We start from the raw sequence: 25,000 nt of genomic DNA on the forward strand, positions 1-25,000 counted from the left end.
TGGGTCAAGGGGGAGGTGGACAGAGTGGGAGACTGGGGCAGCGTCCCTGAGGAAACAGGAAGGCGGGAGATGCCCACTAAGAGTCAGGCCCCGGCAGAGCTTTACCTAAACCGTCTCAGTTAGTCCTCACAATCGACTCATAATATTTTTAAAACAGCCTGGAGGGGCAAGTCCAGCAAAGCTCTGACATCAGACCAGGTTTCAAATTCCAGTTCTGCTACTGCTTTGGGGCAAGTTTTCCCATCTGTACAATGAGGATGCCAGTAATACCTACTTCACAGGTTGTTGTGAGGACTGACTGAGCGGGGCTGGGCATGGAGTCTGGCATATACTATGTCTTATACACAGAATTAACAAACGGTTCTTAGGACGTTCTGGGGACCGGAGGGTAGCGTCCCCTTCCGTCCAACAGACACCGCCCCCGCCCCCCGGCCGGGGCAGCCGCCACCATCGCTGCATCCGATCAAGCAGATCACCTCCCTTCGAACCCGCGCCCGAGGGCCTGAGCGTCGCGGGCGCGGGGCCTCGCTGCGCACGGACCCGCACGGGTCGCGTGGGGTGGAGGCCCCTGCCCGTGACTCCACGCGGGCTCGGCCGACTGTGGCCTCGGCCTCGCTCAACCCCCCCCAGGCCTGTTTCCACACCGCACATGGGGCGGAGGGTTCGCGCGACCTCGCGCCAAGCCTCTCACACGCTGGCTCCCTCCCGCGAGGCTCGGCCCTGGGGGGACGAGTGCGGCCCCGCGGGGTCCACGGCCGCTCACCTGGGCGCTCTCCACCTGCCCGTTGACCATGAGCAGGAAGACGCTGGGACCCGCGGCCGCCATAGCAGGGCTGCGCGGTTGCTAGGAGGAGCCGGGTTGCCCTGGAGACGGACGTCGTGGCGCGCAGGACAAGTTTCTGGGAAGCGGGCTCTTCGGGAAAGCGAGCGCATGCGTGCGGCGGCGCGCAGGCGTAGTCGGGGTGGCGCGGCGGGAGGCGGGGCTTCGCGGGGACAGTCGGCGCGAAATCCGCGGCTAGATTGTGTCTGGTGGTGCGGGACCCACCACGTCCCTGGTTCCGGTTACCCCACGGGAGGTGTGTGTCCACTCAGACCCGGCCCCGCCAGGCCCGTGGGAGGTCCTGAGCCGGAGGCGACGACCACCGCGCGTGGGGCTCAAGAGCGAGGCCCCCGACAGTCGGTCCGGCCCCGGTTCCGAGAGTCCGCGTGGGACCAGCAGCTGCCTGCGTGGGGTCAACGGATGCACCCTCGGGCTCGGAGACCCTCGCCCCCCAAAAGTTTATTAGACAAACCTGGGAGGGACCTGGAGAATCCTTAAACCCGCGCCGGCGCTCCTCCGCGTGAGGCGGGAAACAGGTTGCGGAGGGGCCGCCCCCGGCCGCCCGAGCACCCCCAAGTCGCTGAGGGGCGAGCCCGAGCGCGGCCCCGCCAGGACACTGGCCTCAGGACGTCACTGCCTGGCCGCCGGAGCGGGTCGTCCGCCTGCTCCTAGCTGTCAGCACGGTTCGCATTTGCACATTTATTACTGTCACAGCTCCGGCCAATGCTCGCCTCTCCCGACCCCCAGACGCCGTGAGCACAGGGGCCGCGCCCACCCCGTGTCCCGGTTGCCTGGCACAAGTGAGCACTGGTGGCAGCCTGTGGAGTGGATGAATAATTGAGTACGTCTCCGTTGCACAAAAGAGGAAGCAGATTCAGAGGCGAGGTGACTGGGTCACAGTCACAGCAGCTGGTAAGGAGCTGAGCCGGGATTCAAACCCAGGACTCCGCGGGCTCGCGACCCTCACTGCTTCATTGCCTGGTCCTGGCCCAGCGCCAAGGGTGCCTCCTGGCCGGGGAGTCAAAGGCGGCGTTGGAGACCTTATCCCGGATCCAGAAGGGATGGACAGGTGTGAAGACTTGAGGGAGGCTGAGCACCCAGCAGGGCCCCCAGGTCATCACACCCTGCAGCAGCCAGCTGCCAGCCTGGGAGCAGACCAGGGGGGGTCCCGCGGGACACCTGTGCGGGAGAGGGAAGGAGGGGTCACAGCCAGCCCGGGCCCACCGACCGTCCCCCCACCCCCCTCAGGTGAGCAGAGATACTTGACAGGGGAGGGGGCTTGGGCAGCCAGCGTTCACACCTCTGACAAGAGAGGCTGAGGCTCGGGAGGCCCGGTGGGTGGGCCGGGGGCTCAGGTGGGAGTCGGCCTCCCCCGGGCCCTGGCCATATCCCTTCCCCCACCCCTCACACCCTCCCAGTTACAGTGCGTCTTCACAGATGCTACCACTCTCGCCCGGCTCTTTCCTCCTTGTGGCTCAGTATTACACAAAAGACAGTTTTCAACAAAATGCTTGCTATTATCAAATAACCAGGGGCTCCCTGTAACCGCAGACCTGGCCATGTCCAAGGCTGCCCCAAGTCCGCACAGAACCTAAAGGGGGAGTCTCCCCAGGGGGTGGGGTCTCTGGGATGGCCATCGGGGTGCAGATCAGTGGTCCCCCCGGGAGTGTGGGAGGTGACCAGGCCTAGTGGCCTTAGGAGGGACCGTGGGGACGGGTGGGGCGCCTCTCGGGGCCAGTGCAGGGCCAGGCTGGGACCCGCACCACCAGGTGGGGTGGGCTGGCGTGGGGTCTGGCCCACTGGGCGCCCTTGGGCCGGCTGGCCTTTGGGTCAGGACAGTCAGACTGGAGGCGGAAGGCGTCCCCAGCAGGATGCTGCACAGCTCTGGGGGCGGGATGTAGGGGTCTGCGAGGTGGGGCGGGAGGGGACCCTCAGCAGGTTGGCACCAGTCCGGCCGCAAAACTTCCTGCCCCCCTGGGCGTCCAGTCCTCCCCGTCCTCTCTTAGTGGACCCCCAAGTCCCTCTCAGTGCAGCTCTGTCATCTGTTGGACTCTCACAGTCTGTGAAGAGGCTGGGCGCCCCCTCCTGGGGCCCCTCTCCATCACCCTCCCTGGCCGCTGCACCCACCTGCCAAAGCAGTTGGCACCTGTGAGTACCCACTCTTGGGAGATGAGGGCCCCCTCGCAGAGGTACCGGCTGTCCAGAAAGATGCTGGCTTGCCAAGGCCACGTGGCTGGGCCCTCCCTGTTGTGGGCGTTTGCCGGCCTGGGCCCTGCACCCTGGGGAATGAGGCGTCACAGCTGAGCTCTGGGTCCCAGAGTGCTGACGTCTGCTCTCTGTGCCCCACTGATCGTGATCTCCTCTCCCCATCCCTTGATCCCTTGATCCCTTGATCACAATCTGCCCTGGGGAAGGGTTCCTCCCTTTTCCTGCCCAGAAACTCATCATAGGTGTGTGCCCAGCTCTGTTTGCATTTCTCTTAAGACAGGGTTAGCTGGCTACTGACTAAGGCAGCTGGGCGCCTAGCACCCTGCACTGTTAGCTTGGTTCCACCCTCGCGCGGGCCCCCCTGCCACCTGTCAACATCTCTGTCCTGCACAGCTTCTTGTAACTTGAACCCAAGTCTGGACTCGGCCCTGAGGGGTGGGTGTCCCCCCTCCCCGCAGCTCCCTCCCTGCCCGCAGCTCCCTGTCAGCCCAGGACATTTAACCTCATGCAGCAGCCCCTCGCCAGCACCGCCCTGAGGCCCAGGTCGGGGCAGAGGGGAGCTGGCCTGGGGAAGAGGAAGCGGCGGGGCGGGGCCTGCCCCAGGGTGCGCTGCTGACAGCCCTTGGCCCCTGCGGCGCGGGGGATCCCCGAGCCCCGCCCTGCCCCCGTCTCAGGTGAGAAGCAGAGGCGAGCGGCGCCGCCAGCACCCGCGGTCACCCTCCCCCTCCGCCACCGTACACCCCACGCAGCTCTGCGGCACCCACGGCATAGCGACAGCGACTCCGGGAGAGCAGTGCTGCCCCTCCTCCAGCGGGGAGGCCGGCTTCCCAGGATTGTGGGGACTCGCGGCAGGGCTGCGATCTGAACCGGGGTCCCTTCCTCCCACAGCCCTTGTGGGTCTTTCTTCCCAGCCCACCTCACAGCTCTCGGTGGAGGGCGCCTGTCAGCTCCGTGCAGAAGGGGGCACAGGCCAGGCCCACAGCTGAATGTCACCAGGGACACAGTCCAGCTCCTCTGTGGCCTGTCGGGTCCCTCTGGCCCCCCTGCCGCTGCCTGCCTCCCCCACCCCTCAGCCTTGCGGTACTGGATGCCCGCACACATACACCACCTTTGTTTCTCTATTTGTCTATAACTTTATTTGTATTTGGCTGCGTTGGGTCTTCGTTGCTGCGCGCGGGCTTTCTCTAGTTGCCGCGAGCGGGGGCTACTCTTGGTTGCGGTGCACAGGCTTCTCATCGCGGTGGCTTCTCTTGTTGCAGAGCAGGGGCTCAAGGCGCGCAGGCTTCAGTAGTTGCGGCACGTGGGCTCAGTAGTTGTGGCTTGTGGTCTCTAGGCGCGCAGGCTTCAGTAGTTGTGGCTCGCAGGCTCTAGAGCGCAGGCTCAGTGGTTGTGGCTCATGGGCTTAATTGCTCCGCGGCATGTGGGATCTTCCCAGACCAGGGCTCGAACCCGTGTCCCCTGCATTAGCAGGCAGATTCTTAACCACTGCGCCACAAGGCAAGTCCCCAACTTCTTTAAAGTTACGAGTGCCTCCTTTGTATTGAGGTAGAATTCACAGAACTTCAAACCAACCCCTTTTAAAGGCATAATTCACTGTATCACGGCGTCTTTGCACGTGCTGTTCCTTCCACCCTTTCCGCCTGACCTTCCTGTTGAGCTTAGAGCTCCAGATGACCACCCTGTCCCCCAGACAGGCCCTCGTTGGGCGGGGGCATTCTCCACCATGGAGGGGCTGCGGCCTGACCGGGTCTCCTGGACCACGCGCAACTCCCCAAGCGCCCACTCAGTCAGCGCTTGTCGAATGACTGTGTGAGTGAGTGAACAAGTGAGCAGAGGACTTTGGGGGGTGCTGGTGCTGGGACCTTGTGGGCCAGGGCTGAGCCCTCACGTTCCAGCCAGAGGGAGGCTCCAGAGTCGGGCAGGAGGGGACCCCAGCTTCTGGCAGCACAACAGAATCACCCGGTCTGGGTCGGGGCAGCTGCCCAAGGCAGGGTGCTTCTGTCTCCAGCCTGTCCCCAACCTGCAGTGAGGTCCCGGGCAGGTCATTGCCTCTCTCCGGGCCCCAGTGTCTCACTAGGAAGATGGGGGCACGGCCTGGACTGTCCTTTTCCCACTGAGTCACTTGAAGGGCTGGGGGAATCCCTGGCCTCTCCAAATCAGCCCCAGGAGCGGGCTTGCTCCCTTTACCCTGAAGTTCAAGGGGGAAGTGCCAGGGGCAGCTTCTTCCAAGGGTTAACCAGCAGGGGAGCTGGGTTCCAATCTAAGCTCTGCCCCTCGCTAGCTGTGTGACCTTGGGCTGCTGGCTCAACTTCTCTGGGCCTCAGCTTACAGGAAACTGGGGATCATAAGACTTTGACCTCACAGGGCTCGGCAAATGAGAGCGATGGTCTCCACGGTGAAGGCAGTAATGCAGTCGGAGTCCAGCTTGCTTGGAGACAGGCAAGTGAGTCGTTGGCCAAATTCTGGAAAGTACTGTAGGTCTTTCAAAACCATTCATTTTCAATCCATTGGCTATAAACTCAATGTCAGCCAAAGCCAGGCAGATAAGTGAAGCTTGCCAGGAGTTTACGTGTTGGGCACGTGGCGTGACAGGCTGCGAGTGACGGAAAAGCCAATTAGGGCTTAAATACATAAGGTTCGTTTGTCTCAAACATCAAGACAGCCCAGAACTGACGCTCGCTTGGCCGCACCACCAGGAACCCGGGTTCTCCCCATCTTCCCGCCCCACCTGCTTATTTAGCATGTGGGTTTTGTCCTCACAACAAGATCGCTGATTCAGTTCCAGGTATAGGGCTATGTTCTAGGTGGAGCAGTGGGAGAAGCCGTGCATCCCCAGCAAGACTTGGCGTAGGACAGGACCTCCTACACAACCCAGTAGCGAGAACTGGGTCTCAGGGCCTCTTCTAGCCGCAAGGGAGTCTGGGAACTTGAGCTCAGGTAAGGTAGGAAGGGGAGACGCAGTTAGAATAGGCGTTGAGCTGCCGGTTCTTCACTCCCACGAAGAACCATGCCTGCTTCTGTTGATCTCAACAGGCGCATCTCCACATCTAACTTTTGTTTTCCTCCTGTGCTGAAAGCGTTCAGGCATGGGGATAATCCAGGGGGTAGTGAGGCACACTTGGTCCCAGGCAGTTGGTGAAGGTGAGGTGGCATTCACAGTACTGAACAACTCACGTGGCACAGGCCTCCACCAATCTGATCAAAACACATGCCCAGGGCTTCCCTGGTGGCGCACTGGTTGAGAGTCCGCCTGCCGATGCGGGGGACGCGGGTTCGTGCCCCGGTCCGGGAAGATCCCACGTGCCGCGGAGCGGCTGGGCCCGTGAGCCGTGGCCGCTGAGCCTGCGCGTCCGGAGCCTGTGCTCCGCGACGGGAGAGCCCACAACAGGGAGACGCCCGCGTACCGCAAAAAAAAAAAAAAAAAAAAAAAAAAAACATGCCCAGCCCTGCTCACAGATGCCTGCTGACGGGCCGGAAGCCACACCCACCAGCAGGTGCCAGCCCTTGTTGTAGGCGTTGGGGTCTCTGTTTTCTCGAGATCTCCTAATTTTGTCATATTGGGTGAATTTTTAGATGACGTCATGTAGGGCAAAGAAAGCCCATTTGTGGCCTTGGTATCTGATCCTCCATCTTTGGGTCTCGCGGGGGCAGAGGCGTGGCCTGACGGGCTCGAGGGACAGGGCGGCATGTGCCGGCCACTCTCCGTGGTCCTGGACAGATGGTTCTTTCCTCTGGGACATCACTCCTTCCCAGGTGCCCAGGAGAGAGACAGGTGGTTGAGGGAAGGGAGAAGGGGGTCCAGGGGATGGTAAAAGAGGCTCGCTCGGAAGAGTAACAGCTGAGAGCTAGGAGCATTTAGAATGACATCATTTTTAAATGGATTGAAGTCCCCAAGGGTGGGAGAGGGACAACGGAAGGACGATACTTTTAAAAAGTGTCCCAGATGAGACAGAGCCACGTAAGTGTCTCCACGTGGCGGTCGAGAAATGGAGATGGCATTGTTAAAGTCACTTCCTCAGTTTTCTACTTGATGAAAGTGGGTGATTTTTTAAAATGCTGTTGCTGAGAGAGTTATGCTTTTACATCACGTGTAGCTGATTGTAAGGACTTGTGGTAGTTCTGGGGTGTTTCTAATAACTACAGAATTTCTGCCCCTCTGAGAAATAGTGGGGTGGATGGGGGTTCCTGAACTTTAGGGGCCGTGGGTTACAAAGGGCTTTCCCATCCGTTCGGCCACCATGGTCCCCACAGTAGTTCAGGAGGTGGAAGTTAAATGCTCCCTCACAGGGGACAAAACCACGAGGCTCAGGGATGGAGAGAGTCTCACCAAGGCTGAGGGAGGCTAAAGAGCGGGAGTGGAGCTGGTCCGGAGCCTGTCAGCGTCGAGCCGGCTCCTGTGGGGGGTGTGGCCAGGAGGGGGGCGGGGCAGAAGGAAGCAGCACCTCCGGTGCGACGCTGGGGGCGGATTGAATGGCTCCGGCCAGGCATCAAAGTGAGCACCGAGGTCATGGGAACCAAGCTCGCTGAGCCAAGAGTTATCGCTCGCTCAGCAGGTATTTATTGAGCACCTGCTGTGTACCAGGGCCTGGGCTAGGTGCTTGGAGTAAAGTGGAAGACAAGACAGGCACAGCCCTTGCCCTAATGCACGTGACTTCCTGGTGGGGACACAAGTAAGTGTGTTTGTGATCATTTGGGACAGTGGTAAGTACTATGAAGAAAAAAATAAAGCAGAGAGAAGGGCTGGAGGGTGATGGGGGAGGGTGATGGTAGATGGTAGACGCACAGGGAAGCATCTCTGAGCAAAGTCCCGAAAGAAGCATGCACGGATGTGGGGTAGGCATTTGCAGAGCATAGTGAGAGCACAGTAAGCGCACAGGCCCCGGGGAAAGTGTGCTTGAGGAGCAGAGAGGCGGACCGGCGCCTGCTTGCACGGCTTCCTGCTGACACGCTAGAGACACCTGTGTGACTCTGTCCCCAGCGATGTGCTGGGGGCTTGAAATCAGCCACAGAAATTGGCAAATGCTAAAATTAGGGCTTTCAGTGCTTACGTCTTACTGACATTTTTTGTTTTCAGAGAGCACTTTCCCAGCACAGCGCTGGGGTAGGAGGTGGGTTGAGAGTGCCCCGGGCCCAGATCACTCAGGGCCTCAGAGTCCTGGAGGGTTTCGAGCCGAGTGGGGATGTGAAGCGACTGGGGATTTAACTGGGCTCTCTGGCCACCATGTGGGGCTGAGACTTGGGACCAGGGAAGGCGGGAGGTCGGTGCTGCCAGATTTAGCAAATGAAAATACTGGACATCCACAACTAAAGGACCATTCGTTGTGTATCTGAAATTCAAACACAGCTGGGCATCCTGCGTTTCATCTGCAGCCCACCCGTAGGTGCCAGGCCAGAGGAGGTGGAGGGCCACAGCTGCTTCTGAGAGGTTCGCCGAGGGCCATTCCTTCCTCCCGCGGTGATCCTGACCACTCCCTCCCGACCAGCCCACACCCCAGCCGTCCCTGGGCCTGCACACACCTGTCAGCTGTTTCCACGGGGCTTTTCCAGCAGATCGGAGAGAGGAAATCAGGCAGATGGGTGCAGGGGGTGACCTCACAGGAACCAGACAGCTGGGGCTGCCGGCACGCCCTGCCCTCGGCCTCAGGGCAGCTGGTCCCTTCAAGACGGCACCTCCTTCATCTGCCCCCCACTCTCCACGAGCAGGGCCTTATCCCACGAGATGGGGACGTGGGGACACAACCTATCTGTGTTTTTCTGAAGATCACCCTGGCTGCTGTGCAGGGAATCGGTTACAGGAGCGAGAGGAGACCAAGAGGACAGTGACTCGGAGATGACAGCAAGGGTCCTGGCGAGAAATGGTGGCGGCTGGGACCAGGCAGTTGGCAGTGAAAACGGTGTGCCTCCTGCCCTGTAGCCCCTCCTCAGGCTGCTCCAGCTGCAGCTTCCTCGCTGACTCTCAAGCAGGCCAGGCACACCTTGCCTCAGGGCCTTTGCACTTGCTGTTCCTTCCCGCTGCCCGATCTCCACGGGGCTCGTTCCCTCTCCCCCTTCAAGTCCTTGCTCCAATGTCACCATCTCCACTGGCCTTCCCTGACCGTCCATGTAAAATCACCACCTCCTCCCACCGTCAGCACTTCTCAAGTCCACACCTGGGGCCTGTCACCTGAGACGCTGTGTAATTGAGTGGCTTTGTTGCTGTCTCCCAGCCCAAATCCACATTCCTCAGGGGGGGAGATTCGCACCGGTCGTGCTCCCTGCCAGCTCCCCAGCACCCGGGACGCTGTCTGGCACAGAGTAGGTGCTCAGTGAGGTGGGGTGAGTGACTGAGGTTTTGGACTCGGGGCTCCTGTGCAAGTGGTCGATCAGCGTGAGGGTGAGATGGGGGGCCTGGGTGGGGCGTTGGTGAGCGTGGTAGTGGTCACAGGTCCTGGGGCTTGTGGGGCGTCCCCTGGAGACGTTTGGGGAGCACCAGGTGTCGGATGGGCGCTCAGGGGAGGGAGGGAGGGCCAGGCGGGAGCAGGGTTGACTGCTCCGTGCAGATCTTGGGGAGGAGTTCTGGTCGAGGAGAGGGCCCCCGGCCAAGCCACCAGGAGGAGGCGCCAGGAGAGGCGTGTGCTGTGAGGGTGGCATCCTGGTGACAGAACAGACCTGGCTCCACCCTCACGCCCAGGCAGGCCCAGCGCAGGCCTCGGGAATGCTCGGGGAGGGGCAAGGTCGTCCTGCGTTTGCCCAGCCACTGGGCCCTCGGGACCACAAGGACAGCACCCTGACGGCGCAGCCACAGGTGCTGGGACAGAGTGTGGACGCGCCCCCAGTGTCCTGCTCGGCCTGGGTATGCAGGTGGTGGAAACAGGGCTGAGGAGAGGGTGCTGAGAAGCCACAGGCGGCCCAAGGCAGAGCCACCGGGCCCTGAAGTCAGCCCACCCACGCAGGCTTCCTGCTGTCCCCTGCACGCACCCACAGGCTGGCCTTGGGGAGTATCCCCCGCCTCGGCGGAATGAGCCGCGGCACCGACCCCTGCCCGGCTCCGCGTCCTGTGGGCAGGTCTGCCCTGCCCTCCGGCCACCGGCCTTGCCGCTGGGCCCCCGCAGCAGCCCCCTCCCTGCCTGTCCTGGCTCCCCTCACGGCCGCCCCCCAGGCTCACCTCTCCCAAGGGGCGGGCACGTTCAGGCAGAAACGTTCCCTCCTCTTTCCCCTACAACCTGTGGGGACGGCGCTGGCCCGGCTGCTCTGGGCGCTGAGGCAGAACAGGCCCAGCGTGCGCACTGAGGGAGGAGCGAGTGTGCTTATGCCCGGAGCGCACGTGCCAGTAGTTCGTGTACCTGTGTGTGTCCCTGTGTGCCCGCGTGTGCACATCTGCGCGTACGTGAACGCTGTTGCATGTGCGTCCCTGTGTGTGAATGTGTGTGCACAGTGGTGCCCCGTATCCCGTGCGTCCTGGGGGGGCGTGAGCGTGTCTGCGATCCGGCAGCCCAAGTGGACCGCGCGTACACGTGAGCACTGGGCCGTGACTGTGCCAGCGTGTGCGTGTCACAGCGTGACTGTGTGGCCCGGCGGGCTCGGCAGCACTGGAGGAGATGGCAGGGGCAGCTGAAGCGGCCGCCCAGCGCCTGCCTCACACCTGCCGCCGCCGCACTGCTCTTCACGTGCAATACGGGCTCTGGGCCGGGGGGGCCTCGGCACCCGCCACCGCTGGGAAGGAACGCGGAGCCCCCAGGGCCGGGAGAGATGAGGGTGGCCTGTACTGGGAGGCCGTGGACCCTGAGTGAGGGAATCCGGCCCGCCAGCCTCCAGTGTCCCCGAGAAGAGTCCCATCTTGGTCGTGGGCACTAGGGCACGTCCCACCGGCCCTCTTGACCAGTAGATGCGGCTTTACCCCTTCCACCTGTGAGCTACCTACTCGACATCTCTTCTCCACTTCTAACAGACCCTGTTTCGGGGGCAGCAAGGTGCCTATCTAAGCACTTGATTCCTGAGCCTCCCTTGCAGGTAGGGGTGGCCATGTGACGCAGTTCTGTCTAAGGAGATGTGAGTGCACATCTGCTGAGGGCCACCAGGAAGGTGTTTGCTCTCGTGATGACGGGACAGATGTAGTGCCATGTCCTTCTCCCTTCATCCTTTATCCTGCCTGGAGCGTGAATGTGATGGCTGGAGTGCAGCAGCCATTTTGCAGCCATGAGTTAAGAGAGGCACAATGTCATGAGGATGACAGCCAATCGGAAGGGTGGAGCCTCAGTCCCTGACGAGCATTATTGAGCCGCTAAACTGAGGTCAGCAAAGTCCTTTGGATTTCTTGTGATGAAAGAAAAACAAATCTTCATATATTTAAGCCATGGTTGGTAGTTTCCTGTTATTTGCAGCCTGATGCAATCTTAACTGATCGTCTCAGATTGAAGGCTGGGAGAACCAGCTGCCCTGGCTTGCCCTGTCCCCCGGCTGGGGGCCCTCCCTCCAGCCTGTCCAGAGTCCTGCCTGCCCCCAGCCTCTGCCGTTTTCGTGGTTAACAGCAGGCCGGGAACCAGTTGTAATTTAGACCAGCTCTTCACGTTCTTTTAATCACGACCCTCACGACACAGAAGGGGAGACTGAGGCTCTCTGAAGTCACCAGCCCAGGGGGTCTTAACTCAGTCGTTACCTCTGTGGTGGGTCCTGAGGGCTCACGGAAGGAGTTCTGGCCCCCAAACTCCCCTCACCAACCTGTCGCACTGGTGCTGAGGGCCCCATCGAGAGCAGGCAGCGTCCTTTGCAGGTTCATCCATTAAGCCGGCCCCCTTCTTGGGAAGGGTGTTCTGTCCACAGGGGCCACAGGCCACCCTCTCTGCTAGGAGCAGGAGCGGGAGGGCCAGCTGAGGAAAGTGGGGAAGGAGAAGGGGGAAGGGGCTGCAGGCTGACCAGTGAGTGGGTCCTGGCGCAGCTGCCTTGGCCTCTGCAGACGGTGTGGGGGGGGTGAGCTTCGCGGGCTTCCCCCCGGGGGCCCCAGGCACTCAGCGGGTGACTCAAGGCTGGCGGCCTTAGCCACAGAGGCGTGTCTGTGCCGGGAGAGTGGAGCTGGGTACCGGGAGCCCCGGGGGTGGAGGCAGCCCCCTCCCTGCACACGCCCACCCTGCACGTGGCCCTAGGTCACTCACCCCCTCCCCTGCTGAGCCCATTTCTCAGCTGTTAACTGGGACAGTGACTCCCTCTGGAAGAAGGTGAGGGTAGAACTGTTTACACACCCAAGACGCGGCTCCAGTGCCCCTGGGCCCGGGGGTGTCCGCCTGAGTGACCACGGCTGGGCCAGCACCTCCAGAGGGCCAGGCCCATGCCTGGGGCTCTCCTGGCTGGGCTGTCATTTCTCAAACCCAGAAAACAACCCAACCAGGGAGGTCTGAACATCCCCACTTTGCAGACAGGGACACTGAGGTCAGGGCCCTGGGGGTCCTGCGCAGTGGTCCTCTGCCCGAGGCGCTCTCTGTCCCTAGGTGTGTGCTGAGCTCACTCACACCTGCCCCTTGCACCTGCTGCTCCCCTCTGCTTAACCCTCCCCTCCTCCCTCCTCCTGGTCCTTTCACCTGGCTGGTCCCAGCCTGGATGTTCCTCTGTGACTTCCCCGCCTGGGCAAGGGTCCTCTCCCCGCCCCCGGTGCCTGAGTACCCCCTCCTCAGCGCCGGGCACAGGGGCAGCCGCTGCCGGGTGAGGGTTGGCCTCCCTGGTGAGAGAGGGGCCGGCACCACATGTCCCTGGTTATGACACAGAAGTGCACAGTAAAGAATGCCGTGGCTGCGACGTGGCAGAGCAGGATTCAAGCTCAGGTGTTCCTGATCCCAAAGTGTGTCTTCTGAAAACGGAGGGGCTTTGGGCTCGGAGGGGAGGCAGTCATGTCGGGATAGCAGCTTCCCGGACGGAGACCCGGCTCTCTGCTCCTCAGACTTCCCCTGCGCTTCCTCTGGCGGCAGAGGGGTGCCCGTGAGCGGGGCACATCTCATTCCTACTGGCATCCATCCGTCCTTCCTTAAAGCCCAGGTTTCCTTTGGGAAAATGGCCCTTGGCCACTGGCCCTTCCAGAGGTGGACAGGTGACTCAGGTCTGGCCAATCAGCATGCTTCCTCCCACGCCCCCCACTAGCCTGTCCAATGAGAGGCCACCGCGAACCTTTGCTGGGACTATTGACAGAGGAGGGGGTGTCCCCGGAGGTTGTTGGAAGGAGTCCGCCATCCGGGGCTCCCCGATACCCCCAACATGACGAGGGTTAAGGCTCTGCAGCCCAGGAGGGCCTCCAGGGCTGGGATCAGAGACGGGGCCCACCAGGTGCTTGGACGTAGCTGAACGGCCTCACCCGCATCCCCCACGCAGCTCAGGGGTCCGGATCTTGGTGACACCCCCATTGTTTCCCCAGAAGCTCTGACACAACCCACGCTTCGTGCTCTCACCTCCGTCCACATCCGTCTTCAGGGATCCACTGCCACTGCTTGGTCCAGAGCCCCGTCAGGGCTGTCACCTGGATGGCATAATAATCTCCTCTTCTCCAGCCTCTTCTCAAGTATGCCTTCCACACCGTTTGCCAGAAATATTTCTCAGGAAGGCAATTCTGAAGGGCGTTCTACTCACACCTCTTCGGAGGCTCCCAGTGGCCTAAACCGGGAATCGTGAACTTGGATGGAGGCACGGCCAGGAGGGCTGAGCAGTGGTCTGTGTAAGGAGACCCTCTTCGTTCCCACAGCTTAGTTGCTGCTTCTCCTCCTACGCCCCGCTCCCTCCCCTCCCCCTCCTCCCCCTCCACTCCCCCTGCTCCCTGCCCTGCCCTCCCCCTCCTCCGTCTTCTTTTGGAGACATGTCCCCTGGGCCTCTTTCATTCCCCTGCTTTCACTAAGGTGTTTCTACGCTGGTACAAGCACGCGATGAATGGCATGTGACAGTCGGCCTGTGCTGGGGACGCAGTCGGGGAGTGGTGGGGACCGGTGAGCAGGAGAGCCCCCATTTCAATGGCGAGGCTACCGCTCTGTTACAGCCCACTAACGCTTTGTGGAAATGCAGCTTCGGCGCTGACAGATCTGCCAACTTGCCAAAAGAAACCAGAAACCGGGATTTTTAGGGGACGGCTCCCATTGTCAATATAGGCAAACAGCTCCAAGCTCTCAAAAAGTACCGTGTGACTCCTCCTCTCACACTGCTGGTGGGAGCCTAAAGTGATACAATCTGTGAGGACGGGGATTTGACACCGTTAAAGTCACGAGTGCAGCGCTCTTCAGCTTGGCACACGCCCGCTTCTGGGTGGCTTAGACTCACAGCGCACGAAACGATGTGTTCAAGATACTTTAGCGCTACATCGTTTGCAATAGCAAAAAGTGTCCACCTATAGGGTCTTGGTTAAATAGATTATATCTGTAAAGTGGTGCTATGCAGCTGTAAAAAAGAATGAGATGGGAATTTCCTAGTGGTCCAGTGGTTAGGTCTCCGTGCTTTCACTGCTGAGGGCCCGGGTTTGGTCCCTGGTCCAAGAACTAAGGTACCGCGAGCTGTGCGATGTGACCACCAAAAAAATAAAAGTAAAAATAAAAAATGAAAAACTTACAAAAGAACGAGATGGTTTCTTAGGCATGACATCAAAAGCGCAAGTGACAAAAGGCAAAATAGATAAATCAGAGTTAACTGCAATTGAAAACTTTTGTGCTTCAAATGATGCCACCAAGAAACTGATAGGACAACCCACAGAATGGGAATAAATATGTAAATCATAGTCTAATAAGGAACTTATATCCAGACTATATAAAGAACTCTGCAACTCAACAATAAAAAGGCAAATCACACAATTCAAAACAGAAAAGGAACTGAATAGACGCTGAACAGTCATTTCCCCAAGGAAGAAAAATGGCCGATAAGCACATGAAAAGATGTTCAACATCATTAGTCATGAGAGTAATGCAGATCAAAGCCACAATGACATACCACTTCACACCCACCAGGATGACTACAATGTTCAAAAGAAAAAAAAAAAGGAAAATAACAAGTGTTGGTGAGGATGTGGAGAAGTTGGAACCCTCAAATATAGTGGTGAGATTGTAAAGTGGTGCAGCCACTGAAGTAAACAGTTTGGCAGCTCCTCAAAGAGCTTAAAAAGTTTACCACATGACCCAGCAATCCCACCCTTAGGTCCGTACCCAAGAGACCGGAAAGCCTAGGTCCATACAAACCTCGTCCGCGAGTGAATGTCCAGAGCACCTTTATTCACAATAGCCAAAAAGTAGAAACAACCCAAATGTCCATCAACTGATGGGATAAACAAGATGTGGTCTACCTATACAGTGTAATATATGCAGCCTTAAGAAAGAATGAAGTTCTGACACGTGCCACAAGGATGAACCTGGAAAACATTATGCTGAGTGAAGGAAGTCAGGCACAAAAGGTCACGCAGTGTGTAATTCCATTGATCTGAAACGTCCAGAATAGGCAAATCCATACAGATTAGTGGTTGCCGGGGGCTGGTGAGGGGAAATGAGGAGTGACTAATGGCTTTCTTTTTGGGGCGATGAACATGTTCTAACATTAGGCAGTGGTGATGGTTGCACAACTCTGTGAACAAACTAAATTCATGTACTGAATTGTACACTGTAAATGTTTTATAGTATGTAAATTATTTCTCAAAAACGCTGTTATAACAAAAAAAGAATGAGAGATCCCTCTGGTTTTTGATACCACATGATTTGCAGGAAAATCGTCAAGAATTTGTTACCTTTTTGTAGAGTAAAGGGGAGGTGGGTAAGAGTGTGTATTAGTATTTGCTTGTGTTGAATTTATATTGTTTCTTCTTACTTCCAGTAGGAAACTATAAAATCGGCCACCTGGCGTGCGACCAAGATTTTTCACTTGAACTTTTTCATTAAGATTTGAGTTTTGAGCCACATGAAACTTTTTCTTCAAGTAGTCAGTGGTGTCAAATGCAGCAAGGTCATAAGGCAAGGCTGAAGAATGTTAGATAATTGATGACTATTCTGGGACGCAGTCGGGGCCTAGTAGGGGCAGGAGTAAAGCAGCTCATGGTTTATTCAAAAGTAAATGAGAATCAGGGAGTTTTTGCCAAGGAAGTTGAAATGTCTGTAACTTGTATACCGATCCCACCTGGAATACTTACAGAGAAGTATTTAAAGGATTTGCAATTTATGGGTCTCTTCTGCTATTTTATGCTTTATTCCCACAGCAGATGGGACCATCACAGAGCTGGCCATCAGGTTGCCTGAGAAGACGCATTTATGGGCACTGCAGAACTTATCCCGCACATATTTCAGAGTTAGGGAAGGCTGTCTACTGTCACCTAAGGAAAGGCCATCACGGAAGTATTTTCAGAACTCAGGGCAGAAAAGGTCCACTTGCCATTTACGTGGTTTATTAATGTTCAAGGCTAATCACGTAAGAGAGAATTTGGCTTTTTGCTGTGCCGTCAGGAAAATCAGAAACAAATGTATAGTTCAGCTAACTCAGGAGGCCCATGTGATTTTTCCATGTCTAAATACGAGGTATCTATTTGTTCTGGGGCTGACCTTATACTCCTGGACGTTTTTCCTTATGTCGTGTTTTTAAGAACACAGTCTCCACTTTTCCATCTTAATGTATGGATCCTAGTGAACCTCTTAAATTTCAGTGCAAAAAACCCCAAGTATGGAAGAGTTAACAGAAAGAAACTGTCACCACAAGAAAAGAGAAGGGGCTTCTGAAGGGCTGGCAACGTTCTTTTTGGTTTTCTCCATTTGAATTCTATACACTGAGGTGTTAGGTTTGTGAAAACTGACTGATACACTTATGTGGAACTTTATGTATGTTTTAGTAAAAAATAAACAACCACAACGGTGGGGAATGTAAACAAAATTCCTTTCTGGTCTGAATCTACTCTTCGGCCACCAGTTGGGACGGAAGGGATGGACCCTCGCCGAAGCGCTCAGGCCTAACTCCTGGGCTCCCCGACCCAGGACCCTTCCTTCCCCGGCACTGGTGGACACGCGGCCTCCAGCGAGCGGGCGTAGCTGACCCCGCGGCCCCGCCCGCTGCCCCGCAGGCAAGGCGCGGGAGTCGCTGGACGGAGCCGCCCCACGGAGGCGTCACACCCGAGACCGGGAAACCGCGAGCCGAGGCCCGGGGACGCCGGAAGCTGAAAGGAGAGGACCAGCCACCGGAAGTCAGTGGAGGCTTCGGGCCGACGCTCTATAACCCGGAGGACCGGGATCTCCGTGGTTGGATGTGACGGATCACCGTCTACCTGGGATGGCGCTCTCCCAGCGCCGGGCTCCCGGGGCCCATCGGGAAAATGGGGGGCGCAATCCCCGGGGCGATAGGGGCTGATAAGGGAAGAGGGGGCTGAAGGAGGGGGACTGCGTGATGCGGCCGCCAAGGTAACATCTAGTCACCTCAACCCTCCAAGCTCCCGGGACCAGCAGCAACTGACCGGAGGACACCTGGCGGATCAGAGTGGATGCGCGCTTCCGCGCACGCAGGGGCGGTGCTTTCCAGTCTCGCGGCGCCCGGGGCTGCCAGCGCGCATGCGTCCGAGGAGGGTACCAGGCCGCAGAGCCGCCGCGAAAGCCGAGCGCGGGTTGGGCGGCTCCCGCCGGGGGACTGGACAGCGGCGCGGGCGCGGGTGGAGGCGCGGCTTCCTTGGCCGGTGGGCGCGGATTGGACGCAGCAAGTGGAAGGGGTGGGCACCTCCGCGGAGACCGTCCACGGATTGGCCAGAGCCTGAGGAGGCGTGGTCTTGGGGGGGCGGGGCGGGAGACCGCGCGCTGCTGAGGTGGTGGTGGTGGTGGTGGTGGCGGTGGCCCGACCCAGTGAGCGAGCGGGTCTTCGGGTCCCACCCCCCCGGGTCCCACCCCCCCCCCCCAACCCCGACCCGGGGACTGAAAGCCGGCGACGCTGGGGAGCCGGGACCTCCGAGGGCCCGGGCGGCGTCGGGTTGAGGCGGCATCCGCCGAGTGCGGACCGAGGAGAGAGGGCGCCCCGCCCCTCGCTTTCTTCCTGGACCGCGCCTCGCTGCGCCTCCCACGCCGCCGACCCCGCGTCCCGCGCGGGCCTGAGCTCCGGGCTCCCGCGGGTGCGGGACGCGGGCTGCGTGCGCCGCTCGGCCTGCGGGCCTGGAGGCTCCGGGGGACCCCCTGAGTCCGGGGCCGGGCCCCTGCTCGCCCGCGTCCCCACGCAGACGCCATGGCTGAGCCCCTGAAGGAGGACGACGGCGAGGACGGCTCCGGAGAGCCCCCCGGGCCGGGGAAGGCGGAACCCACCGGCCCCGCCGTCTCCGTGGCGGCCAAGAACCTGGCCCTGCTGAAGGCGCGCTCCTTCGACGTGACCTTCGACGTGGGGGACGAGTACGAGATCATCGAGACCATCGGCAACGGGGCCTACGGGGTGGTGTCCTCCGCGCGCCGCCGCCTCACCGGTGAGCGACCCGCCCGGCCTTGCTCGCACGTGTGGAAACCGGTTCCCGGGGGCTGAGACCCGCCCCGTCCCAAGCAGCCAGCGGGGACGCTGGGATGTGAATTCTGGGTCAAGTCAGCAAGCATGGGTTGGGTGCCTCTGGGGGCCGGCCTCTGTATTGGGCTCGGGTCTCTGAAACTCTGGTGGCTTTGCCAGCGCATCAGCCTACTTCTTCCTTAGGTGACAGTCCGGGTTAGACCCGAATGGAGGTTCTCCAGAGTGTGTTCTGGAGCCAGAGACTGGCGCTCGGGGTTGGTGGTGGGATGGATGAGGTCTGAGATGCAGAGTGTAGGGAGCTAGGGTGAGCACAGGTGTGAGAGTCTAGAGTCTAGCACTAACTAGCTGTGCAACGCCCAGCAAGCTCCTGAGCCCAGGTCTCCACACCTCTAACTTTGAGCTATGAGTACCTGCCTCAGGAAGGAGGTGAAGGGGAAATCTGATGACGTATGTACTATGCTTAGTACAGAGCCTGGCACAAAGTAGGTACTCTGTAAGTGGTAGCTGTTGTCACTTGCATCCGCAAAGGGAGGTATTGAGAGGGGCCTTTTGCTACTCTGCAGCTAACCAAGGTACCTTGCGGCATCTGCTTTTCCCCTGTTCCCCAGGCCAGCAGGTGGCCATTAAGAAGATCCCTAACGCTTTTGACGTGGTGACCAATGCCAAGCGGACCCTCAGGGAGCTGAAGATCCTCAAACACTTCAAGCACGACAACATCATTGCCATCAAGGACATCCTGAGGCCCACTGTGCCCTATGGCGAGTTCAAATCTGTGTAAGGAGCGGGGATGGAAGAGGGAGGCCGAGCAGGGACCTTTTCTGAATGCTGGGGCCAGATTGCTGAAGTTCTAGAAGGGTAGCTGAACCTAATGTAGGGCAGGCTGGGAAAATTCCTGCGATTCTACGATCAGTGCTCCCTTATGGCTTCGCCAGGGATACATGTGATTCCTCAAGAAGAGTGCAGAGGTAACAGTTTTATAGGACCTCAGTATGTAGCTTGGCAAACGTAGGACGTTCATTCTATATCTGTACCTTTCTATTCCCGTAGCAGACATCACTAGTCAATGACAGAACACTGTCCTACAGAAAATGGAGAAGCCTTTACAGTTTTCATCACAGTCTTTCAAGCAGCCACTACCAAACGATGGAGAGGGCTCCCGAACTAAACATGTTGGCCAGCCTGGTTTAGTCCAACCTGACCTTTGCTCTGATGGTGAAACTAGATCTGGAGAGAAAAGCGATTTCACTTCACTTAAGTTAATGGAAAAGTTGTAGAGAATCTAGAATTTTCATACCCTGTGGGTGGCCCCTACAGAGTCTGAGAGTAAGGCCATAACCTGTCTGGAGTGGGAGGGCGTGGTGAGGCTGGGGCTGGAGGGTGGGCAAGACAGCCCCTGCCTGTCTCCCCTGCCCCTCAGCTATGTGGTTCTGGACCTGATGGAGAGTGACCTGCACCAGATCATCCACTCCTCGCAGCCGTTGACGCTGGAGCACGTGCGCTACTTCCTGTACCAGCTGCTGCGGGGCCTCAAGTACATGCACTCGGCTCAGGTCATCCACCGCGACCTCAAGCCCTCCAACCTGCTGGTGAATGAGAACTGCGAGCTCAAGATCGGGGACTTCGGCATGGCCCGAGGCTTGTGCACCTCGCCCGCCGAGCACCAGTACTTCATGACCGAGTATGTGGCGACACGCTGGTACCGCGCCCCCGAACTCATGCTCTCGCTGCACGAGTACACGCAGGCTATCGACCTGTGGTCCGTGGGCTGCATTTTTGGGGAGATGCTGGCCCGCCGCCAGCTCTTCCCAGGCAAAAACTATGTGCACCAGCTGCAGCTGATCATGATGGTGCTGGGTACCCCGTCGCCGGCCGTGATTCAGGCCGTCGGGGCTGAGAGGGTGCGGGCCTACATCCAGAGCCTGCCGCCACGCCAGCCTGTGCCCTGGGAGACGGTGTACCCGGGTGCCGACCGCCAGGCCCTCTCCCTGCTGGGGCGCATGCTGCGTTTTGAGCCCAGTGCCCGCATCTCAGCAGCTGCCGCCCTCCGCCACCCCTTCCTGGCCAAGTACCACGACCCCGATGACGAGCCTGACTGCGCCCCGCCCTTTGACTTTGCCTTTGACCGCGAAGCCCTCACACGGGAACGCATTAAGGAGGCCATCGTGGCCGAGATCGAAGACTTCCACGCGCGGCGCGAGGGAATCCGCCAGCAGATCCGCTTCCAGCCTTCCCTACAGCCTGTGGCCAGTGAGCCCGGCTGCCCCGATGTTGAGATGCCCAGTCCCTGGGCTCCCAGTGGGGACTGTGCCATGGAGTCCCCTCCGCCGGCCCCACTGCCATGCCCCGGCCCTGCGCCCGACGCCATCGATCTGACCCTGCAGCCGCAGCCGCCCCCGCCGGCCAGTGAACCGGCCCCTCCAAAGAGGGAGGGAGCCATCTCAGACAACACCAAGGCTGCCCTCAAGGCCGCCCTGCTCAAGTCCTTGCGGAGCCGGCTCCGAGGTGCCTGGCAGGGGCCGCGGCTGGCTGGGGAGCGAGAGGCAGAGGGGCCCCAGGCCTGGACAGGCTCTTACCTTCACCTCCCGTCTTCTCCGCAGATGGCCCCAGCGCCCCCCTGGAAGCCCCCGAGCCTCGGAAGCCGGTGACAGCCCAGGAGCGCCAGCGGGAGCGGGAGGAGAAGCGGCGGCGACGTCAGGAGCGGGCCAAGGAGCGGGAGAAGCGGCGGCAGGAGCGGGAGCGCAAGGAGCGGGGGGCCGGGGCCTCCGGGGGCCCCTCCGCCGACCCCCTGGCCGGGCTGGTGCTCAGCGACAACGACCGCAGCCTGCTGGAGCGCTGGACTCGCATGGCCCGGCCCCCGGCCCCCGCGCCCACACCCCCCCAAGCCCGGCCCCGCAGCCCGCCCGCGGGCCCCCCGCCGCAGCCCGCCCGCCCGCCCGCTGGGCCTGCGCCGGCTCCCCCCCACGCCGCCGCCGCCTCCAGCCTCCTGGCCCCCCGGTCACTGGGGCCACCCCCTGGGCTGCCTGGCCCCAGCGCCCCGAGCGTTCTGCCTTACTTCCCCTCTGGCCCACCCCCTCCAGACCCCGGGGGGATCCCTCAGCCCTCCACCTCCGAATCACCCGACGTCACCCTGGTGACCCAGCAGCTGTCCAAGTCGCAGGTGAGGGGGAGGCCCGGCCGTGGGGATGCCTGGATCTGAATCCCGGGGAGGTGGGCTTGGGAGGTCGTGGGGGCAGGAGAGGCTGTGGTGTGTCCTGGCCCCGTGGAGCGGAGCGTCAGACGAGGCTCGAGCTCTCCTAGCCTGCCTGCTCGCTCGCAGGAGCGTAGCGCCAACGGGCCGGTCGTTGGAGACCTCAGCCCGCACTCAGTGTTTGCTGAGGCTGGGGCTGTCACCACCGGTGTCCAGGCCCACTCGAGGGCAGTGTCAGGGTGGCGTGCCCTGCAGACCTCAGTTGGCGCTGGGTGGTTCCCGCGTTGTAAGCTGCCATCATCCTCTGCAGGTGGAGGATCCCTTGCCCCCCGTGTTCTCCGGCACCCCAAAGGGCAGTGGAGCGGGCTATGGCGTTGGCTTTGACCTGGAGGAATTCCTAAACCAGTCTTTCGACATGGGCGTGGCTGACGGGCCACAGGACGGGTAAGAGCTGGGCCGGGACTCCGGAACGGGCTGTGGCAAGGGGCTCCCAGCACAGGAGGAGCCTCTCACCCTGCTCTCCCCCTTGCCGCCCTCAGCCAGGCCGACTCAGCCTCGCTCTCGGCCTCCCTGCTCGCCGACTGGCTCGAGGGCCACGGCATAAACCCTGCCGACATCGAGTCCCTGCAGCGTGAGATCCAGATGGACTCCCCCATGCTGCTGGCTGACCTGCCTGACCTCCAGGAGCCCTGAGGCCCGCAGTCTGTGCCTTGCTGCCAGGGGCAGACCCAGCTCCAAGATCCGCAGGACCGTTCCCGAGGGCTGGAGCCCCAGGCCTGACGGGGGAAGCTCAGCTCGGATTATTCTGCAGGTTCATCTCAGACCCACCCTGCGGCCTTAAGGGGCCACCTGAGCCAGCACGAGCCACGGCAGGAGGGGCAACCCCTACCCCCCCCCCAGCGATACTTTTCAGTATTGTATTTTTATTATTATTATTATTACATTATTATTATTACACAAATTTTTTTGCTATCGAAACGAAGCTTGTGAAATATAAGGTTCCCTTTAGTGCCTGTCTCCAGGGCGTGTTTCTCGAGTTGAGGGCAGGGTGCCATCAGTGGGGGAACCGGCGCTTGGAGGCCAAGCAGACGCATCTGCGTGCACAACAGCCAAGGCCGGTTCATTCAGGCCCTGAGGTTTATTAAGACCCCCACTCCCCACCTGCTCCCAGCCCCACAGAGGTGGCCTTCTGCCACCTCACGTGGTCAGACTCACCCCCGGGGCGGGTGGGGGGACCTCGCGACCTGTGCCTACCTCGGCTGTGGCTGTTTAGTGTGGCTTGCGGTAGCCGGGGTGAGATACGGGAGCCTGGGACGGGCAGGCGGGGGAAGCTGAGCGTGAGAGTGAGCGGGGCTGGGGGCCCGTGGTGCTCGCCGCTGGGAGGGAGGCGAAGGGTGGGAGGTTCTCTGCTGGCTGGCGGGACTGCTAGCGCGTGGCGGCGGCGGCGGCGGCGGCGGCCGCACGCAGGTGGCCTGGCGTGTGCCGGGAGTGGGTCGGACTGCGCCGCCGGTCTGCCGCAGTGGGAAGCCGGCTAAAGTGGGACACCGGCCCGCAGCCTTCCGGACGGGGTCCGAGTCCAGGCCGGGCGGCGGTGCCTTCCGGAGGTCTGGGAGGCCGCCGGCGTGTAGCCGGGTGGGGGGGGAGCAGAGGCCCGGCCGAGAGGTGGGCGTCGTGGGTGTGAGGGGAGCCGTTGTGCTGGAGCCACAGGGCCCCCGGGAGAGGCGGGCGCCGAGGGCAGCGGGGCGCGGGGCGGCAGAGCGGGGGGCGGGGCGGCAGAGCGGGGGGCGGGGCCTGCGCCTCAGGCCCGGCGGATCTTCATCTCGGTGCGCTTGAGGGAGTAGTAGAAGCCCTTCCACTGGGCCCAGTTGATGCCGTTGGCGTAGGAGAGGTGGGAGCCGCCGAGGTAGAAGCCGTTGAGGTTGGCGAAGTGGCAGCTGCGGAACCAGAAGGCGCCCGACGAGAGGGCAGCGCAGTTCTGCACGAAGAGGTCCTGGTCCCGGTCGAAGGTGGAGAACTTCTGGCCGCTGTGGTAGGACAGGGAGTCGCCTGGCGGAGGGGAGGGGCAGCCTGGGGACGGGGCCTCTCCCGAGCCAGACGCTGGGTAGCTGTGCGTCCGTAGCTCGCGGGGCCGCCTGGGCGCGGGGGCAGCCCGGCCTCCCCCCAGCCCCTCCGCGGCTGGCGGGAGCGGGTACCTGCCCCGCCGTCCTCGAAGCCCGACACGTGGAGGCTGTAGCCGTCCTCCTCGGCGCTGACCGCGTTGGGCGAGATGGAGAAGTCGGCGTACTTGGCGAAGGCCGTGTTGTTCTCGAAGTCCTCCAGGTCCACCCGCAGCTCATACTTCTGCTTCAGTGTCAGGAGGTGCAGGTTCTGCAGCCCTGGGAGGGGGTGGGGGGCGTGCGGGTCAGCGGGGACCTGGCTCTGGGGGCCCCCAGCCTGCCGGGCCCCGCCTTACCCAGCCAGTACTCCCCATCGGCGCGGCCAAAGCCCAGCTTGTAGTCGTTCCAGCCCCGGAAGAAGCTCACAGAGCCGTTGAATCTCTTCTGGAAAACCTGGAGCAGAGAGGATGGGCCTGGACGCTCGAGGGGCCAGGGGGCTGGGGCGTCACCCGGGCGCGGACCCTGTGAGGCTGAGGCGGTTTGTGAGAGGACCAAGCCGGGGGCTGAGGTGAGGCCCGTGCCGGCACCAGGCCCCTCGGGGAGCGGCTGCCGAGAGCAGGAAGAGGTGAAGGGGGCGTTCTAGAATTGAGGCGCCTGGGGGTGAGTCCGGCGCCGGCTGTGTGACCTTGGGCAGGTTACTGCACCTCTCTGGGTTTTGGTTCCTCATTTGTAACCTTGCTTCCAGGATTATTGTGAGGATTACAGGCACTAACCTACCTTAAGCATCTAGGAGTCTGTGGCGGCAGAGGCTCACAAGCTGTGCTGTATCGTCCCTGCTTTAGAGACGAAGTCACAGGCTCACAGCCGTGCGGCTTGGCCTCCGTGCCCCCCGCCCCACTCACCGTCCACTTTCCACCCTCGGTGGTCATGTCACAGAAGACGGGCACAGGCACGCTGGGGCCCGAGGGGTAGATGAGGTACACGCCATCCGCCTGGTAGCCCTGGGCGTAGATGTCGTCGCAGTCCAGGGGCTGCTGTAGGCATGACCTCTCCAGAGCTGGGGGCGGGGTGAGGAGAAGGGACCTGAGGCGCACCAGCCACCTCCGCCCGCCCGGCCCCCCCTTCACCTCCCTCCCCGAGCTGGCGGCGCGTACCGTCTGGCCCACCCGCCCCCTCTTACAGGCTCAGCCCGGGGCCGACTCCCAGCTGCGATGCTCAGGACAGCCCCCTCGCCCAGCCTGTGGGCCGCGCGAGTGC

At 60.9% G+C, this 25,000-nt stretch overlaps 2 protein-coding genes across 2 annotated transcripts; one reads left to right on the forward strand and one right to left on the reverse strand.

Annotated features, from left to right (window-relative positions):
- The first annotated feature begins 17,797 nt into the window (after positions 1–17,797).
- On the forward strand, positions 17,798–22,655 carry MAPK7 (mitogen-activated protein kinase 7). Its single transcript, XM_024128016.1, has 6 exons — positions 17,798–18,425; positions 19,069–19,234; positions 19,878–20,962; positions 21,058–21,617; positions 21,958–22,091; positions 22,187–22,655. The coding sequence occupies exons 1-6, from the start codon at positions 18,194–18,196 to the stop codon at positions 22,338–22,340; spliced, it is 2,331 nt and encodes a 776-aa protein (XP_023983784.1). The 5' UTR covers positions 17,798–18,193; the 3' UTR covers positions 22,341–22,655.
- A 151-nt stretch (positions 22,656–22,806) lies between these two features.
- On the reverse strand, positions 22,807–24,900 carry MFAP4 (microfibril associated protein 4; the record flags this gene model as incomplete). The annotated part of the gene is made up of 4 exons (XM_028487347.2): positions 22,807–23,693; positions 23,840–24,022; positions 24,100–24,196; positions 24,646–24,900. Coding segments are annotated over 4 exons (783 nt in total), but the record flags the coding sequence as incomplete, so codon positions are not given.
- Positions 24,901–25,000: the final 100 nt, after the last annotated feature.

The sequence above is a fragment of the Physeter macrocephalus genome, unplaced genomic scaffold, assembly GCF_002837175.3.
Source record: "Physeter macrocephalus isolate SW-GA unplaced genomic scaffold, ASM283717v5 random_1406, whole genome shotgun sequence".
NCBI classification, from domain to species: domain Eukaryota; kingdom Metazoa; phylum Chordata; class Mammalia; order Artiodactyla; family Physeteridae; genus Physeter; species Physeter macrocephalus.